Source organism: Carassius gibelio, chromosome A24 (genome assembly GCF_023724105.1).
Source record: "Carassius gibelio isolate Cgi1373 ecotype wild population from Czech Republic chromosome A24, carGib1.2-hapl.c, whole genome shotgun sequence".
Taxonomy (NCBI): domain Eukaryota; kingdom Metazoa; phylum Chordata; class Actinopteri; order Cypriniformes; family Cyprinidae; genus Carassius; species Carassius gibelio.
Window position 1 is genome coordinate 9935379 of NC_068394.1, and position 14743 is coordinate 9950121.

Genomic DNA, 14743 nt, shown 5'->3' on the forward strand with positions numbered 1-14743 from the left:
AAAAATTCTAAAGACACTGTTGCAATGCAATTCTGTGATTATGCAAAATATTCCCGTCAAAAAAAAGTTTATGCAGTAAATTTATGCTCTGACTCAAAAAGACCTGCTTTTTTGCATTGATTGATTTTTTCAACGATAAAAAGGACACTGTGTCAGTGACCCAGATCAACAGGAAAAGACAGTGAGATGAGATGTTTACATGTGAATAAATGTAGCTGGAATGAAAGACCTGTACAGAACATCTGACTAGATGATTAAGATTTAATATCCGTGTTCGGTGTTGGGTATGCCTTGACCTGAAATGATCTGTGCTGTGCTGAAAATCTGGAGCATCTCCAGAAAGACATGCAGTGTGGCTCACCCCGGTGCTGTCATTGCCAACAGTGCTGCATCCCGCCAGGCAGGGGTTGAAATATGTGATGCCATCTGAGCCACAAACAGGAGCGTACTCGTTGATCCGGCAGCCACAATTCACATTACAGCCTCCCGTCAGGTTTCTGTGGGTCAGAGTGAGTGTCGGCCTGAAGAAAAACAGAAACAGAGGGGGAAGAGGGTGTTTTAGTTTAAGAATAAAAGGCATTACATCAGCTGCTGTAGGCAATGTTATACTATACACTCTGTATTCATGCATTAACTAAAGAGAGAACTCATCAGCCAATAACAAAATTAATGGATTGCAATATAAATCATAAATTGTAACGCATCACATTTGCAATTAACGAATTAATACATTATAAAATATATATATATATATATATATATATATATATACATATATACATATATATATATATACACATATATATATATATATATATATATATATATATATATATATATATATATATATATATATACATATATATATACATATACACAAAAAAAATATATATATATATATATATATATATATATATATATATATATATATATATATATATATTTATTTACCTTATATATATTTCGCGACAAACATATAACGTTACAGAGTCAAATGGATTTGCAAATATACATACATATACTTTTGATTCTAAATAAGTATATATAAATAAATTTCAGGATAGTGATTATTAAATGGTGAACATGTTAATGTGTCAAATGAAAGTACGTACATGTATAAATAAACAAAATATGTGATCTCAGACCTTGAACTGTTATCTATGGACTACACAGTGGGTATAGAAAAAACCACCTCCCAAAGCAGGCTTTAAGCTTCAGTTAACAGAAGTTGTTTTCTGGTCAAGGTCACCCCGAGCTTAAACAGCTGTGGTTAGTAAATTAATAAATAATAAATAAGAGCTTCTGAATGTGCATGTGTGCAGACATGGGCAGTATTTCAATTAAATGTATTTTTAATACGTATTGAATTACTTTAGTGTATTTTGTAATTTGTATTTTGCAGGTGTGGAAAAAATAAAATGTAGTTTGTAACAAAATATTTTGAGGGAGTGTATTTAGAGTATTTCTAATACTTAAATACTTAAGAAAAATCACCATATGCTTATCACCATAGTAAATGATTTTGCCATATTTTCTGTCTGATGTTGGCAATGGCAATGTTCAGGTTAGATGCACGAAAATCACGTGACACCCTGTAGACTGGGCTCCCTCCAAGAAGAGAATGAGTTTTGAACACAGGAGAAGAAGTGGCGCGGCTCCTCTTAAAAACGGCATTAAGGTAAAGTGTTTTGTGATGTGAAAAAATTTACAGTCTACACACACATATTGCACACTGAACGGCATTATAGAGAAAATAATTGTGCCTTATGAGATCAATGCACTGTGTTGTCATTCATAAAAGGACATCATACCTATTTTGAAACTGCGCCAGTGCGACTGCCGTAACTCCACGGAACGCTCCATGCTAAGCAAGCGTTCACAATATAACATCCATCTGCAGTTTTACACGTTTTAAACGTAATACATATGAGATATATTGATATTCCGTCAGATTTTGTATAAAATGATCATCAATCCTATTGCTTTTCAATAATTGCGCACGCAGCGCAATTCTAATACGCAATATGATGTTTTATAACAAAGTTCGGGAGGAGCAGTCGCAGTTCATTAACCTGATTAACACAAGTGGAGACCAATCAGTAATCAACTCATGACAGCAGAACCTACCTCTGTTTATTGACAGTTTTCAGCATCCCTCCTCAACCCCATTTCTCCTCACTTATAGATCCATCTACTCTTACCACAACCGGGGGGGAGTACTCTGGGTTCTGGCCACATTCCGAGCTTGGAGCCCTCCACCCGGACAGCACGCCAAATACACATAAACTTACTGTATTAAATATACGTAGATGTGAACTCATGAATCTACTATGGAAAAGGCATACGCGGTCAGGGCAGTTAGAGTCTCGTGTGTAAAACAAACCCACACATATTATGATTAATATGATTAATCATATATATTATGATTAAAATGGAATTTTGATTTTGTGATGAAAATTCTCGGTCTGTTATTTTTTCCCCCGGAGTACTAGCTTATCCCCAACATTTTCTGCAGTAATACATTAGTTCTCCACTGATCTGAGCTAATGTGTTGATTACCTAGTGAGGTAAGGGTCTCGGGAGAAGAATATATACTACCACTCTCAAAATCTATTTTAAAGGTCAGGCTATAGGCCTACTGTAGTAGGCTTAAAGGCATTCATTTAATGTACATTCAGTAAAGCAATATGGTGTGCATTTTCCTGTATTAATTATTAAGCAGTAATTGATTTAAAGTGAATATATTTTATTCTGGCTAAATGTTTTATTAATAGAGCTTACTCTTTGGTGTGTAGTAATTTGAGTTATGGCTGTGTAAATTGCAACTGATAATCTAACAATAATAAATGAGAATGGTTTAGTTTTGTGTTATTGCTACTATTTCTGATATTGACCTTTCAATAAAGTTTTGCTATTAAGGTCAGCCTACCACACCATTGATGTGAACTCTGCTATACATGCCATTTACGTCAGAGGGAGCAATTTCAGGCCCTGTTGAGATTTAGAGAAATGCCCATGCTTTTTTATTTTTATTTTGAATTTACACATTTCTCATATTTGGGTTATTGCTACTATTTGGGTTATTGACCTTTCAGTAATAAAAAAAAGACATATTAAAATTATTGTGAGAGTATTTTTGTCTTTTCAAAATACTAATTACTTGTATTTTATTTAAATACATTTTTCACATCAGTATTTTGTATTTTATTTTGTTACATTTCATGAGCCAGTATTTGTAGTTTGTAACAAAATAGTTTTTGATGTATTTGTGCCCACCTCTGCATGTGTGTCTCCTTTAACTATAATGAATACTGTTATAGAACATAAAGGATGACAAAGGCTAACCTTGAGAAATGCAGTGGAAAGAATTAGCTTGGATGAATGTGAAATGTAAGCATTTACTCGTTACTTTGAGCACAAAGGCATTGCATTTCCACATCCGTGTCTCACAGGGCAGCTCTATCTGTTGAAAGGGCCTCACACTTTTGTGCTATGCCTTCCACAAACATGCTGTCTCGCTGGTCAGGGCCCTGCAAACTCCCCTACTGCAGACTTCAGCACAAGAAACTTGTTCTATCACTCAATGGTGCCTTGTAAGGTGGACGACAGGAAATAGACAATGGACCTCACAGAGCAGGAATGTCATGCACACGGCTCATGGGTCACAGACTGTGAAAGAGCCCAAACAAGGAAAAAATAAGAAATACAAATGAGTGTGTGTATGAATGTATACATGTTACATATTTTTTTTTATAGTCCCATTTTTTATTTATTTCATAATTTAGTTTTCAGCATCAGATAAAGTTTAAAAAGAAGTATGTATGTGTCTGTCCATCCATCCATCCATCTATCTATCTATCTATCTATCCAGCCAAGCACAATGAATGGTAACTAACTTCACATAAATATGCAATTTTAAGGCCGGAAATATGCATAAATTGAGCATGCTTTCTCAACAGGTATAGTACATTTAAGAAGGTTGTGCAGGATTAGCTAAATCTAGAACCATAAGATGGATCACATACGGACTAATCAAAATGTATTTTCAGACCATACGTGCAGACATAAGTAAGGTTATTGAAATGCACCATGATGCAAGAAAAAGCCATTGTAACTACTGTCCAACATATGCTTCTTACATCATTTGTACTTGTAATATGTAAGTGTTTATACAACTCTATTACAACTGAAACGAAACGTAAATAGGATACCTAAATCTGTGCAGCATTTATCAAATCTTACCCTGAAAGGTTTTAATGCGTGTGTATTTCACTTACCCTGTGGTATAAGGGATATTGATCCCACCCAGGTTTATGCTCTCACAGCCCACAATGAAGAGCGTGGAGAAGCACAGAAGAGACACCCCACTGCAGATCATGGCCAGCTTGGCGGACTCACGAGCTCCAAGCTTGAGTTTCTTTATGATGTAGCCACCCAGTACAATGCCAACCCCTGCACTGGGCACTATAATGACCCCTGAATAAAAAGAAAAAGGAATGAGATCAGTTACAATACTTATCCACAAAGCCACTTATCACACTATAATTCAGACTTAAATGAAAAAGTCAACAAATGTGTAGCCAAGAGCACATCAGCATGTCCTTGATTGAACTTGATTGATATATGTATATGGTTGAGGGTCACATACACACACACACACACACACACACACACACACACACACACACACATATATATATATATTAGTGCTGTCAACGCAAACAATTAATTTTACAATCGTTAACGCATTAAAATAACAACGCAGTTAATGAAAAATTACTGTTGCTTCTCTGCTTGAGATCAGATCATTTTAAGCTACTAAACTCCAGGAAAGTTTTCAGTCCAATGATCGAGGAAGCGAATGCAATCAAACAATCCATCCAAAACAGCGCTAATATAAAGGAAACCAGGCTGATTACATCAGAGATTGCATAGAGAAAAGAGACTCGCGTTGCGTTTTCAGTGAAATATTCATTCCAGTGTTTCGCTTTTAAACACGAGCTCTGTCATATTCTGTGATTGTCTCTGAGAAGTGCAAGCCCTCACACGTCGCGCTGTGTGAAGTGACAAACTGAATGGATTGCCAACCATCCCAACGATGTATGGCCAGATGAGACACAAATTAAATTTCTCGACTGAATAACCAGTCACGCTAGTAAAGTTTTAATGGATGAAGACTGAAATCAAGATTAAGGAGATTGCGATGGTGTACAGGAGTTATGCAGTAAGCATTTTTGTGTGCGTTATTAATTAATATGTGTATGAGTGCACTGATAACACACTGCATTTATGCAAAGGGACAGACATTTCCGTACATACACTTTATTTCCACACAGATTTGTGATAATGTTTTGATTTGTCATGTGTATGCTGCTGTAAATATATATATATTTCAATTGCATATTTACATATTTTTTCTTTCATATATGCTTATATTGGGCTCCTTATATCATTTGGTTCTTTGGTGACAAAAATAAAATTCTAGAAGTAAAAAGTGACAGCGCAGCTCAAGGAAATGAATGTCCACATATTTCTATGGGTGAAAGTTAACACAAAGACCTGAAGGAATGTAAGCATCCTGAACGTGGTTCGCAGAAACACCATGAAAAAGAAAAACATCTGTTCACATCACAGCCTTTTGGCTGTGGATTTTAGAGTCTAATGACTGAAGCATAAAAAAAAAACACCATCAAGGAAAAATGCTAATGTAGCGACTGAGCGACTAAGAACCAAATACGGACATCACAGGCTGGCAGAATAGCAGTGAGCAGGAACAGAAATGTGTGTGAGACAGAGCAGTGTGGCACACGTGCTGGCATCACAGCTTGGGATTTGAAAGTCAAAGCCGACTGCTGGCAGTCCGAGGTCACTGTGTAAATCCACTGGGTGGGCAAGGCAAGCACATGCTTGCTTTCATCACTGACAAGAGTGAAGGCTTCATAAAAGCAAATAATGAGTAAGAAAAGCTGGGTAGAAGCTCAAGCTGATTTTTTTCCCTTATAAATGCATTGTAACACAATCTAAACGAAGAAATCAAATTCAGCATCAGTATCTTTTTGATTCGGTCAAGGTAACATCTTTATGTATTTTTCTAGCTAAACCATAGAGGTCTATATATCCATTACCATTTTTATTTAGCTCAATGGCAGTCATATGGTTTGTGCAATACCCTATTCCATCGGATAATTTTGGCAAGAAACAAGGCGTTAAAAAGTTACCATAGTTTAAAAACCTGGAAAAATAAGTTAATGCATACAAAAACACAAACCAACACATCCTGTGAAAGGTTATCCCATTTCGACTGGAATTTAAATCTCAGTCGTTTTTACAACCAGAAGCTGGCCAATGTGCATCTTGGAAGAGTGATTTTTACTGTGAGTGACGACTGGTTAACTTTTCTAAGATAGCTGATGTGTCGATGCTCCTGGAGCGGTCAAATGTGGTACCTATGTATACTGTACATAGCTATGCTTGTAAAAAATATTCTATGACATAATTAAATGTTCCCGATTTAGCATGGTGTTAACTACAAAAATTCATATCATGCTATTGATATGTTCCTTAGCTACAGGTTTAACCTACTAACTTAGCATTGTGTTAACTGAAAAAAAAAAATAAGGAACTGGTAAAAATCTACTATGAAAAAATGCTCTATGCTATATTTTTCTTATTAAAAAGTCAGAACTCACTCAAACTTTGAATGGCCATCAATGGATAAAGATTCTTCGTGTATAGTTGTAAAATCTACTAGCAGGGGCTAACTGGACCATGCTAACCAGATGCAAACTTTGACCTCTTGAGCTAAACAAGCAAGCATTCCTTAGTTACCCAACTTTACTAGTAAGTTCACCATCTAAGCTAGCACTAAACTAGCATAAACTAGCCAGGAAATCCACAGCAGTGAGCTTCAAGCTGATAACACCTAACTTCATTACACTACATCAAATGTTCGTACACCCACACGAGGATAAACACACATACCCTTCCAACCTGACAAGGTGGTAAGAACGCCTGTTCATGAGACAACCACGGCTGTGTGAAGCCAATACAGTGTTCCTCTGTGCTATATTTAGCCAGAAGTGCGTCAGGAACACCTTCCTGTCATGAAAGTAGAAGGAAAAACAAGCACTATTCACACAAACCCTGAGTGTATCTAGAAGGAGAGCATGGATAGTATTCTTTAGAGGATGTCTTAGGAGATTCGAGCCCGACTGCATGCACAGCTGGCATAGAGCTGTGTGTGTGTGTGTGTGTGTGTGTGCTGTGGATGAGGGGAGGGTGGGACGTGTAAAGGCAAAGTACAATGATTCCTGTAGGCAACAAGCTGGAGCAAAGCAGGGTGTTAATGACCACAACCCACACACAGACACACACACACACACACGTATTACTGTCATTAGTGCCGTCTGAAGTGATGCGGATTTGAAGACACAGTGAGATGCATGATAGTAAAAAAAAAATAAATGAAAACTGAAAATAAACGCTTTGTTATCAAACCTCTGTTTGATGTTAGACTAGTTTAAAATTATTATAATTAAAACAGACAGTTCTATCCTTAATTTTGGATGAGTCACATTTGATAGCACTAAAAATACAGACATGCACATGTAATGCACATTCCACAATAATGTGTCAAGTTACTATGTTACTAATCAAATTTATATGACCTACAGTTAGACTAGTGTTATTTGGGCGAATAATAGTTTTTCTTATGATTAATATTAATTAATTAAACATATTTTCATTAATAATATTAATGCACATATCCATAATAAAAACAAATGTTTACAACATTAATAATATTAATAATTACTGCAATTATTATTGTTATTATTTAATATAATCATTTCATATAAACAAATATATAAAAATATGCATACTTTTTTTTTTTTTTTAATCTTGATTTGACACATTTTTGTGATTGCATATTAACTGCATAACCATAATATATTTTGATAAACATTTGTGTTGTACACAAGTTTGAATGCTTTTATAGGAACAACTCTATATATTTATATAGGTGATCTATGAGCATTGTTGAATCTGGAGTCAAGCTGTGATTTACAACTGAATTAATCTGTAGGAAAGCTGGAGCATAAATGTAGATCTGATGCTCCCTGGGCTCAGTTTTCAGTTTTATGGTACACCATCTGTCTTCTGTAGGTCTCTAGTTTATTGCAGCTGCAGTCTTATATTCTGAAGGGAAACTTGGCAGCCTTAACTCAGGAAACAGCACAAAAACGTCAAACTGCTTACATCTATTGATATGTAAAACATCCAGGCCTGTGTGAATGCTCTGACTTCAGCAGGCACATCAATCTGCTGTCAATAATAAAGCATGGGTTTAAATCAGAGAATGGGCCCTATCTTGCACCCAGCGCAATTGACTTTGTACACCAACGCATGTGTCATTCCTATTTTGCACCCGCGCAAAGCGTGCTTTTCCCTCCACAGAAGCACGTCGCTAAACTAGTGAATGAACTTGCGCTCCCTGGGCGGTTCAGCGCAAAAAAGGAGGCGTGTTCCGGCGCAAACAATCCCTGGTGCTATTTTGCTGTTCCATTAAACAATTGCGCCACTGACCAGAAAAAACCTAGTCTAAAGTCAGTGGCGCGTTGCGCGTTGTTCATTATGCTATTTTAAGGGCGCATGCTTGACCATAATGTATAGCGTGCACAACGCGCATACACTTTGCTCATGTAATCTACACAGATGCAACAGTTATTTTTGCAAATCATAAATTGTTACACTAAAAAAATATTAACACATGAGATGACGGAAATCATTGTGGTGTGCCACGAAGATGTGAAAAAATAGGCATAAATCTAGCTTACAAATTATTCAGGCTAATTATTCTCCCATCCCCATACAACACAACTTCTCTGTCTTTCACTGCTCTTACAAGAACATCAGTCTCCTCGGCTGTGAACCGCTCCTGGCGTGCGCCTGGTAAATACGCCATAATAATAGCAATCCATAATGGAACTTGCGCACCTGCTTTTAAAGGGAATGTTGGATGACGCTCTGATTGGTTTATTTCACGATACGCCCAAACCACACCTATGAATAATGAAGCTGCTTCAGACCAACCCACTTTAGATTTGCGCCGGGCGCAAGACCCATTTATCCCGCCGGGAAAATAGCAACAGCGCCGAGACCCGCCCACAAACTTACTTGCGTTTCGCGCTTTGACACTTGCGTTTCAGATCGTTAAAATAGGGCCCAATGTTTTGCTTGCTTCAGTTTGAAAGAGAGACCCTATCCATGAGGGCTATGCCCTGACAGTTCTAGCGAACAAGTTGTTTTCCTGTTATAATCTAAGAACACAGCATAGCTAAGAGTCGACATAGCAACCATACCATTAGTTTGTATCTCTCACTGTATCCTGGAAACAAGCTTAGGGGCCAGAAAACCAGAACCCTGCTAGTTTATATACAGAAACGAATCACTGAGACTTAGGACACTTAGGAAGCACCTTTATTATTATTGCTCATATTTGGAAAAGCCATCATTATTATTATTACGCATATTTGAACAAAGCCTACTTATGAAAGTAAACTAAGTATTCACTTTAATTAAATATTTAAATTAAGCATTTATTAATTCATTCTCACCCCCCCCCCCCCCCCAACTCTTCTCAACTCACATTTACTTCTCCTACAGAGCCCTAAAATCACCTGTACAACAAAGATTGACAATATTTTTTTCAGATTATTTTAGATTATTTTCAAATGTTACATTAAGATTTTATTGGATTATAATAATTTTATAACACACACAGACACACACACACACACACACATATATTGCATTATACTATATTGTCAAATACTATATGACGTATTGCTTATAGATACAATGCTATTACAATCTAATGTTAATTTCTCTTTTTATTTTTACATCAACATGATACAATATTATCCTAAATCAAAGCAAAAAAAAATAATTATGCAATCATAAACTAATCAAAAAGTAGTATATTAGCTAAAATAGGTAATGTGATGGATTATGTTACCAACTACAATTTGTGTCATGTAATTCGGAATCAGTAATGGACTACAATTTGTGAGTAACCTACTCAGTAATGTCTTATTTATAAATGAATAAATTAATGTCTTATAGTCATTTATGTATATAGTTAACAATCTGGACACAAGTGGCAGTGACCCGTGCTGACAGAAGCGGATCACACTCTCTACTCAGTCCTGGTGGGCTCTGATTAGGGATCCTGGCCAGTCTCCCGTTACCTTATGAGAGAGCATCTGTGCTGAGATATTTTGACATATGCACGGCTTAATAATGATGTAGATTCTTAGGTAGAGGCAATATGTTTTTGAGGGTCAATGTAGATGAGTAACAATGACATTTTTATGATATCTTGAGACCCAGTGATATTCACTCAAACAAGCATATTTGGTTATACAGCTTTATATAATAACTATCAAAATTCACAGCTGTGAAAAGAAATATCACACGTGACGTCTTCACACTTCATTTTTAACACACATTCTGTAATGTGAAGAACAGAGTGTGAATCATATGCAATGTGTGATATGACTAGGAAAGAGAACATATGTAAAAGTGTTAAGGAGAAATAATGGAATATAGATGGAGAGGTCTAATTACGGTTATGGTGAAAACATGTACCTGTGTATATGCTGGCGTTGGAGGCTGGGATTCCGAACTGAGACTCGATGAACTTGGGAATGAAGGTGATAAAGGCAGTGACGATGGCGCTCTCAGCTGTGTAGGACAGACTCACGAAAAGGAACGTCATGTTGCTGAGGATCCTTATGGCAGCCTTGGGGAGGTCTGTACAATGGGATAAAATAAAATAAAAAACAGCAACTAAACTACACAAATCAATAACCATGAAATGGCCAAAATTCTTTAATATTTTATCTAAATAAAATAAATAAATAAATAAAACACCAAAATAAATCAGTTTATTTTATTTGCCATTTGCTAAAAATGAACTGTAAAAAAACAAAAAAAAAAAAACAAAAAAAAAACCAACAAACAAAAAAAAAAAACATCTGTAATATAGGCCAATAACCAGTATAGAAACAATATACCGTACTATGCATAAAAAACCAAAACCAAAACAAATTGAAAATAATCAAATATTATTTATTTCCATGCTAATTGGTCTTCAAGTAATGCTGTGTCTCCTGTCTTCTCCGCATCAGCTCTCAAACAAGTTATAATACATACTAGCAGATGTTTGCTGTTCTAATAGGGTAGACAGCTAAGGTTGAACTCTCATACTATCTATGGGACAGACAGAAGAGACAGAAGCTGGTAAAAGCAGCCAGATTAGAACCTTCACCTACTAATGAACTTAACATCTTTTCTGCCTCTGCATCAAAGTCCCAGAAACTACTCTAGCCTAGGCACTGTAGAAAAAGTTGAAATGTGGAAAGCCTACTGATGCAAACACATACAGGCCAGGAGGAATGGAAGTAGGTTACAGTTGTTTTATAGAACAAAGCTTGTCTTGCTTGTAGTCACTTGTGTGTATTTGTCAAAGCAGGACAAAAGTCTCTCCAGGCAAATAATAATTGGCACTTATCTGAATAAAGTTTAGACACAGTGTGACAATAATAACAATGATATTTTTTACTTAATCTACACTGTTCTCGTTTGAATGTGTAATATATATTTTATTATATATTTTTAATTTAAAAAGTAATTTATTCCTTTGATGTCAGTTTTCAGCAGTCTTTACTCCAGTCTTCAGAGTCCTATGATCATTCAGACATAATTCTAATATGTTGATTTGGTGCTCAAGAAAACATTTGTTATTATAATTAATATTAAAAACAGTTGTGCTGCTAAACATTTTTGTGAAAACGGTGATAAATTAATAATAATAATTATTTTTTTTTTGAAAACATTAATTTAAAATAGAAGGCATTTGTAAGAATAAAACAAAGATAAATTATTTTAAAATATAGTGTCACTGATTGCCTGAATCAATGCAAATTCAATTTTTTCAATTATACCAGTGCTGTATAAAATCTTTAAATCTCACAATTACAACTTTATTTATCTTAATTGACTTTGTAACTTTAATCTATGTACATTTATATTTTACTCCTCGCAAGTTTGTCTTTAGATCTTACAATTCTGACTTTTTGTTCCTCTTACATTGACTTTGTATTCACAGTGTGAGTTTAATTCTTATTTTAAAATTATTTGCTTTATTTTTTGTTTTAAAGCAGAAACTGGTTTCTGTCATCTCTTAGATAAAGAGTTGTTCCCAACAACAGTGCAATTGTAGATTGGTTATGTACTGGACCGTATTAGTGATGATGGTGGCAGGATTGTCATTAATGCTCTTCCCAGATGAATAATGAAAAGCCACTTCTGCTAGCTTACGCAGTCCTCATTTATAACATTTTAAGCTGGATCATCATTCTACAGTTTCTATATCAGCATTTGAAAATCTCCTGACAGTGGTGGTCAGCAGCACTGTTTAATTAAAAGAGGGAGAGACAAACCCTCTTGGTCAAAGATCTAGGCTGATAACAGAATGATTTCAGGTTCATATCCTGCTCCGTACAAGACACTTACACAACTCCAGAGGACTGTATTTATAATAAATGTACTGTAAGATGTTAAAAGCATCAGCTAAATGACAAATCACTGATTTGTATCACACAATCATATTATGATATTATGAACCTCTGCTAATCTGATGTTTTCTCACAATGCGTTGAGGACAAAAATAACCCCAATTTCAAGGTAACACTCCAATATGTACATGCATATTTCCTGTAGTGTGCATCATCACATGACTGAGATACACACCTTTGATGTCCTTCCCAAAGCCCATGGAGGATGCCACAGTTTGGTCTTTGTTGTTGGATTTTTCTTTCAGGACATCATCATCATTGGAGGTGCTGTCTGCCCCATTCTTTTTCTTGTGTCGAGGGGGAAGTTTTTTGGGGAAAGTGAACATGGGGAAGATGACCAACAGCATGGCGAAAGCACAAAGTAGGAAACCACTCCACCTAAAAACAAAGTGATTTGTTTCTAATGACAATAAGGCTGGCGATTTCCAGTGTTTTTAGCAAATATGCTCAAAAAGTGGTACACATTTATTTTATGCTATGCTTTCAAAGGCTGAAATGAAAAAATAAAATAAATGTGAATTTCCAGTGTTATTTCTAGCAAAATGTGCTCAAAAATCGTTTTTAAATTTTTTTTAAATTTATGTTATGCTTTCAAAAGCTGAAGTGAAATAAATGAATAGAAATGGGGATTTAAAGCATTATTAGTAGTAAAATGTGCTCAAAAAGTGGCAAACATTTAGTTTATGGTACTCTTTCAAAGGCTGGAATTAAATAAATGAATTAAAAGGGGTTTCTACAATGTTATTTGTAGTAAATATCCAAAACAATTGGCTGGAATGAAGCTGCCAAACAACAGATCTTACCAGTTGCCAACAAAGCGTGGATCATTTTGCTCAATGTTGATGACTGTTTTTGGATCCACGTAAAAGCCGATCAGAACGCCTCCAAGCAGGTACCCCGCAGCTGGCCCCAGAGCCCCCATCACATACATAATAGCTGAAAGACACAACCAACCACATGTTACAAACCACGCTCTGTACACCCACATAATTACTTTTTTTTTTTTTTTTCCACAGGATGTCTGATTGAGGCTGTTAATCTTCTTTTCACTTTCATTGCCACTCTTGACTCACTGGGCGACTGAGTCAGCCACACAAAGAGTATGAAGGACTAATCATTAATAGTGCGTCATGCTTCCACTTAGTTGAAGAGCATCATGTATTAGTAGCAGTTTTCAGATTGTAGTCTGATTCCTGGAAAAATGACTCATATGAGCTTTTTCTTTTTCAAATATATATATATATATATATATATATATATATATATATATATATATATATATATATATATATATATATATATATATATATATATATATACATATATATATATATATATATATATATATATATATATATATTTATAAATATATATATATATAGTGACTCTTTGGATGCTGGTTCTTCTTATTAATCTGTTAACCTGCACCCCCAATTTGGGTCTCACAGCTGAAAATAACCTACCTAACTTAAAATTGCAACATGGGTGTTGAAAATTGCTAATTCCTGACTCCAGTGTGCTACATTCACAATTTTGGTGTGTTTGGAAAGAAGGCCCTTTGGGCTTTACTTTTCATTATCCACAGTTGATAATGCTCAAAAAGATTAAAAGTTATAGACACTGAAGTGCCATGAAAAGTTTTTATTTCATATAAAATACATATAATAATTTGTGAAACAATCTAGAAAAGTAATGGGTTGAAAGTCACATGCCTCATGAGTTTTTTTGATTGCTAGGAATATAGCATTTACATTGATAGATGCTCAAACAGTCAATGATCATTCTAATGGTCAGTTACACAGATGGTAATCATACAGATGCGCCATATAGTCAAAAATTACACTCTATTCATATAGACGCATTTACACTGATAACTGTCATGCACAGTAATCACACGGTGATGTACGCTCATATAAATGGTAATCATGCAGATACAGCCACATTCCCCACAAAAAATGTTGAAAAAAAAAAAATAATAATAATTAATTGCGTAAAAAGCTGATCGCTAAGTTACGCCCTCCATCAGATGACAGGTGCGTCACAGCGGACATCACAAGCCACCACGAATAAACATTAGTCCGCGTGTCTTTGACTTTTTTTGAGTG

At 35.4% G+C, this 14743-nt stretch overlaps 1 protein-coding gene across 2 annotated transcripts in view; it reads right to left on the minus strand.

The window, feature by feature from the left end:
- Positions 1 to 14743, minus strand: part of LOC127946613 (solute carrier organic anion transporter family member 5A1-like) — a 42260-nt gene that overhangs the window by 3868 nt on the left and 23649 nt on the right. For both annotated transcript variants that reach the window (XM_052543310.1, XM_052543309.1), the window contains exons 4-8: positions 13442 to 13574; positions 12814 to 13016; positions 10648 to 10812; positions 4278 to 4476; positions 362 to 521 (exon numbers count right to left, since the gene is read on the minus strand). In XM_052543310.1, the coding sequence (XP_052399270.1) occupies positions 362 to 521; positions 4278 to 4476; positions 10648 to 10812; positions 12814 to 13016; positions 13442 to 13574 (860 nt within the window). The remainder of the gene's footprint in view (positions 1 to 361; positions 522 to 4277; positions 4477 to 10647; positions 10813 to 12813; positions 13017 to 13441; positions 13575 to 14743) is intronic.